Source organism: Engystomops pustulosus, chromosome 8 (genome assembly GCF_040894005.1).
Source record: "Engystomops pustulosus chromosome 8, aEngPut4.maternal, whole genome shotgun sequence".
Taxonomy (NCBI): domain Eukaryota; kingdom Metazoa; phylum Chordata; class Amphibia; order Anura; family Leptodactylidae; genus Engystomops; species Engystomops pustulosus.
In genome coordinates, this window is record NC_092418.1 from 80281752 (window position 1) to 80287751 (window position 6000).

The 6000-nt window shown below is 42.4% G+C and overlaps 1 protein-coding gene across 2 annotated transcripts in view; it reads right to left on the reverse strand.

Moving 5' to 3' along the window:
* The window catches only part of RBM44 (RNA binding motif protein 44), a 121029-nt gene extending 115537 nt beyond the window's left edge, over nt 1-5492 (reverse strand). Inside the window, exon 1 of one of the 2 annotated variants that reach the window (XM_072121401.1) lies at nt 5285-5492. In XM_072121401.1, the coding sequence (XP_071977502.1) occupies nt 5285-5369 (85 nt within the window). In that variant the 5' untranslated portion in view covers nt 5370-5492. The remainder of the gene's footprint in view (nt 1-5284) is intronic. The other variant, XM_072121402.1, reaches the window with a different exon arrangement.
* Between the last annotated feature and the right edge of the window lie 508 nt (nt 5493-6000).

Genomic DNA, 6000 nt, shown 5'->3' on the forward strand with positions numbered 1-6000 from the left:
AATTTTATCTTGTTTGTGGTCTTAAAGCAGAATGACTAAAATATGTATATTCTTTCCGTATTAAGATCTAATATAGAACATACAGACACGATATTTCGATGTACTTCCCTGTGTCGCGCTGTGTGATGGTCTTGGGGATGGAGTATGATGTGACGAAGACGGATGTTATGAGAGGAAATTTCGATCGAGACCTAGGAAGAAGAACCACAATAGAAGATCTACACACAATTTACCATGTGGAATCTTGGGGATGGACTTATATGGAACTCTTCTGATCCTCTTCTGATCCTCTTTGCGTTCGATGGACATACAGGGGCAACAAGTAGGACTTGGAATACAACATAAATGGACACTATTCACGATCTATCAATGGGGTCTGTGCACACAAGGGTTAGGTGTGGGGTGGGGTGGGGATTTGGGGGGGGGGATAAAAGAGTGGGGGGGGGAGGGGGAGAGGAGGGGGGGATGAGTTGAGTGCATGGGAGTGGGGGGGTGGGGTGGGGTGGGTATAAAGGATGGGATGGGGGTAAGGGGGGTTTGCCTTGGAGGAGGATGGAGGGTTGGGGGTGGCGGGGGTGTAAGGGGGGTTTTTTAGCATGTTTGGTTTGATTTGATATTATTGGTTTAGATATAGGGGCGTTGGGTCACTGCATTTATAAGCATTCACACACATGGTTTTCAAGTCACTACAATAGCACCTAATATTTATTTTGATTGGAGCTTAAATGTAATATACTACACAGTAATCACAGTTTTAAAATATTCACACTATCACACTTGTCACTGCAGCCTATTATATACAGTAATAATTATAATAGTCACATTTTCATATATCGACACTTTTTCACTTATACCACTAATAACACTTAACCCAGCACATTCACAATACTTTATACACTAATAATAAACTTATGTCAAGATCCCGGTTAATATAGGCATATTTAATACCTAATATTTCCAATTAATCCACACTACTGTGCCCCATCTTGCACGAACCACGAACCTCTCCCCATCCACCTCTCAGAATTCTGATTCCCCTTTCTTGACATCTGATACCATCTTTCGGCATATATGTCCAAAAAGAACCTGCGCACCTTGTAACCGGCTCCCCCGTGCGGCGGGGGTGCACCACTGCTCCCGAATGACATGTCCTCGGGTTCAGTGCTGTATCCTCCGTTTTGACACCGGGGGCTGGGATCATGGAGGCAGCGGCAGAGTGGGGAATGACGTCAGCATTAGGGCGGATCATGTGACACGGCGGTTGCCACTCCCGCGATGACGCGGTCGGGGGAGTGGCCTCTCTGTCCTGTCTGGTTCCGGCCGAAGTGGGGCGTTACCTCATCCTGCCCACGTGACACGCCGAGATGCTTAAATATGAAGACACACACATGCACCCACAGGCCCCCTGAAGAAGCGGCAACGCGAAACGCGCGTCGGGGTACCAGCGCCCACACTAAACGAAACATGGGTAAGCCAGTTTTTGCCATCTCCGTACATAATATGTAAAGGGCACATAATACTTAAACTGTAGCCACATACTTATGTTAGGCTGTACTACTATCTACTGCTGCACCGGCACTTTACAATATCTCTTGTGATAAAATTTCTTGTATGGATAATTGGGCACTGGCACTTTATAATACATCTCTGAATAATTTTGATATATTCCTGTGTTTCTGTGGAGTGTGGACGCTTTAGTGGAACTCCAGAGGAGAACTTAACTTCTGTTTGCATTTTACAGATCATATTGTCATACTGTGTTTTTTAAATAAGTGTAATGATTAAATAAAATGAATTAAATTTTAACTAAACGGTATAATGAGATTTCTATGAACCAGATTTCACTCATGTGCTTTTCTTAGGTGTTGTTAAGGTTTAATAGAGTGGGTTCGCATAAATTTACGAACAAATGATACGACTTAATTTTGTGCTAACTTTTTGGTTTGGAATACACTTGTATTGCAGTGTAGAGTGTAAGTAACTGAGCATGCCTTCCTGTCAGGAAGGCAGAACCCGTTGAGAAGAGGAGTCAGAAGCCTTGGGGCACTCGTTGGACCCCGGGGCAGCATCAGGCGGGATCGGATCCCCCAATAAGCTCACCGGGGCTCTGAGTTTTTACAACGCACCGCCATAGAAAGGAGTCGCGTCAGAAGAAGTACCGCCATAGAATCCCGCAGTAGAACGTGGCCCCAGGCCGCGTTCACACATGGCGTTCCGTTTGACGCATTTGCAAAGACAGTCCCGTTCCTATTCCATTTAAATGCATGTGTTTTCGGGACTTCTATCTCTGTGTTGCGTTTTGGTCTTTGTGTTGCGTTTTTGTAAAGCACGACAACTTCTAATTTACAAACGTGCTAGGGTATGGGGGAGGGCCTTGACCCGATCGTGTATGCGAGCGCTAACTAGAACCCGGTGTCTTGCATTACAAACGCCACAATATGTGTGACCTCAACCAGAGTGCATTTTTCAAGCGTACAAAAGACAATTGGTTACAGCTGTTTGGGATTGCAAAATGCATTTGCAAACTGGTCTCTTGCTGTGTAAAAAATGCATTTGTTTTTGATGTGTGAAATACAACCACAAGGCGTGAACACAGACTAAGGCTACATTCACACGAACGTATGGGGGACGTATATACGGCCGATATACGCCCCCCATACACTTCTATGGGCGCACCGTACCGTTCCGTACCCGGGAAAAAGATAGGACCTGTCCTATCTTTTCCCGTAATACGGGGCCGTGCGCCAAAGGTTGCTATGGAGAGGGGCGGGGGTGAGCTGCGCTCACCTCCTCCTCCTCTCCCCATACACTGCCGTTGCCCGCTACGGTACGGTACGGGCGGGCAACGGCAGTGTGAATATAGCCTAAAGGTACTGTCACGCATTCTTAGTGCGTATCAGGTGTCAGGCTCCAGGTGATCTCTCACTCATGGGTGCATTGTTTTGCATCCTTTTTAAATGTTTTAATTTTTTGCCCTATTGATGTTTGTTCTATGTCCATGTTGTTAATCTAAATAAATTTGGTCTTTTTTGCTACTTGACACATGCCTCTTTGTTATTGTATACTCTGTCTTTGCATGTGTGTAGCCCTTTATAGGGTTTAAACATTGTGTTCAGATCCCAAATCTGCTTACATAATATAATGTATATAGACTATATACTGGAGACTACAATGGGCTATAGTATAATGTATATAGATTATATACCGGAGACTACAATGTGCTATATAGTATAATGTATATAGACTATATACCGGAGACTACAATGCGCTATAGTATAATGTATATAGACTATATACCGGAGACTACAATGCGCTATATAGTATAATGTATATAGACTATACACCGGAGACTACAATGCGCTATAATATAATGTATATAGACTATATACCGGAGACTACAATGCGCTATAGTATAATGTATATAGACTATACACCGGAGACTACAATGTGCTATAGTATAATGTATATAGATTATATACCGGAGACTACAATGTGCTATATAGTATAATGTATATAGACTATATACCGGAGACTACAATGCGCTATAGTATAATGTATATAGACTATATACCGGAGACTACAATGCGCTATAGTATAATGTATATAGACTATACACCGGAGACTACAATGCGCTATAGTATAATGTATATAGACTATACACCGGAGACTACAATGCGCTATAGTATAATGTATATAGACTATACACCGGAGACTACAATGCGCTATAGTATAATGTATATAGACTATATACCGGAGACTACAATGCGCTATAGTATAATGTATATAGACTATACACCGGAGACTACAATGCGCTATAGTATAATGTATATAGACTATATACCGGAGACTACAATGCGCTATAGTATAATGTATATAGACTATATACCGGAGACTACAATGTGCTATAGTATAATGTATATAGACTATATACCGGAGACTACAATGCGCTATAGTATAATGTATATAGACTATACACCGGAGACTACAATGCGCTATAGTATAATGTATATAGACTATATACCGGAGACTACAATGTGCTATAGTATAATGTATATAGACTATACACCGGAGACTACAATGCGCTATAGTATAATGTATATAGACTATACACCGGAGACTACAATGCGCTATAGTATAATGTATATAGACTATACACCGGAGACTACAATGCGCTATAGCAGTGATGGCGAACCTTTTAGAGACCGAGTGCCCAAACTACAACCAAAACTCACTTATTTACCCTGATGTGCCAACGTGCCATTTTATGCAGCAACTTACTGTTACCTGTTCTTCCACTTCTTTAATTGTATCGGCCCCTGAGGCCACCAAAATAGTTGAAAGAAAGAGTACAAATTCAAACTATCATTGTAGCATCTCTCCAGGGTCTCTCTGTTTAGAAATAATGGTGGGTCCAGCAGGATTACTTCCAAAGATAATGCATTCCCTTCCACACCTTCTCACTTCTCAAGCAGTTCCAAACAGTCAATGAAGTGTCGCTGTAAAATAGTTCTGAGCGCAGCATCTCATAAATTGCCTAGGACTGCAGGAAGATTTAATGGATTTATTCCTGTTTGGTAAACTCTATCCTGGGCTGATGGCCTGAGTGCCCACAGAAAGGGCTCTGAGTGCCACCTCTGGCACCAGTGCCATAGGTTCGCCATCACTGCGCTATAGTATAATGTATATAGACTATACACCGGAGACTACAATGTGCTGTAGTATAATGTATATAGACTGTACACCGGAGACTACAATGCGCTATAGTATAATGTATATAGACTGTACACCGGAGACTACAATGCGCTATAGTATAATGTATATAGACTATACACCGGAGACTACAATGAGCTATAGTATAATGTATATAGACTATATACCGGAGACTACAATGTGCTATAGTATAATGTATATAGACTATATACCGGAGACTACAATGCGCTATAGTATAATGTATATAGACTATACACTGGAGACTACAATGCGCTATAGTATAATGTATATAGACTATACACTGGAGACTACAATGCGCTATAGTATAATGTATATAGACTGTACACCGGAGACTACAATGCGCTATAGTATAATGTATATAGATTATATACCGGAGACTACAATGCGCTATAGTATAATGTATATAGACTATATACCGGAGACTACAATGCGCTATAGTATAATGTATATAGACTGTACACCGGAGACTACAATGCGCTATAGTATAATGTATATATACTATATATAACGGAGACTACAATGCGCTATAGTATAATGTATATAGATTATATACCGGAGACTACCTCTCTTCTCCATAGAAGCCGCGGCACAGGATTCGCGCGCTCCTCACAGGAATGGCGGCCGGGATGACGCAGCATACAATTCCCCTATTCACCCGCCCAGGAGAAGCTGCTGGGACGCTGCTCCAATCAGCGCTAAGGGGCGGGATTCAAAAGTCTTCATCTATTGGCTCAGAGGCAACGGTTGTTTACAGCAATACATCCATAAGGTATAAGGCGCGAGGACCTATTTCCATACCAGATACTACGGTAGTTTTATTATCTCCAGGACCTTAGAAGACATCAACGTCACGTGACTTGGAGGAGGAGGAGCCGGTGAAGAGATCTGACGTTTGAGGAGGGATTTGTGATGAAAGTTGTCCCTACCCTGTAATAGAAACTCTCCGGGGATCTGTGTCCATAGCTGATGGGGCAGGGTGAGGGGTTTCAGATGGTAACACTTTTGGGATGCTCTGCAGAGATTTTCCTGACACTGGGTGAAGCAATTCTGTGTAATGCTCTGCAGGGGCTTTGTATCAGAATGTGGTACTTTCTAGAAGATAGGAAACCCGTGTAATGCTCTGCAGGTTATAGGGAACAGAGAGGCTTGTGTAATACTCTGCAGGTACAGGGAGCAGGGTGTGGTACTTTCTAGAAGATAGGAAACCTGTGTAATGCTCTGCAGGTTATAGGAAACAGATCTATAAAGTAAGAGACTTGTGTAATACTC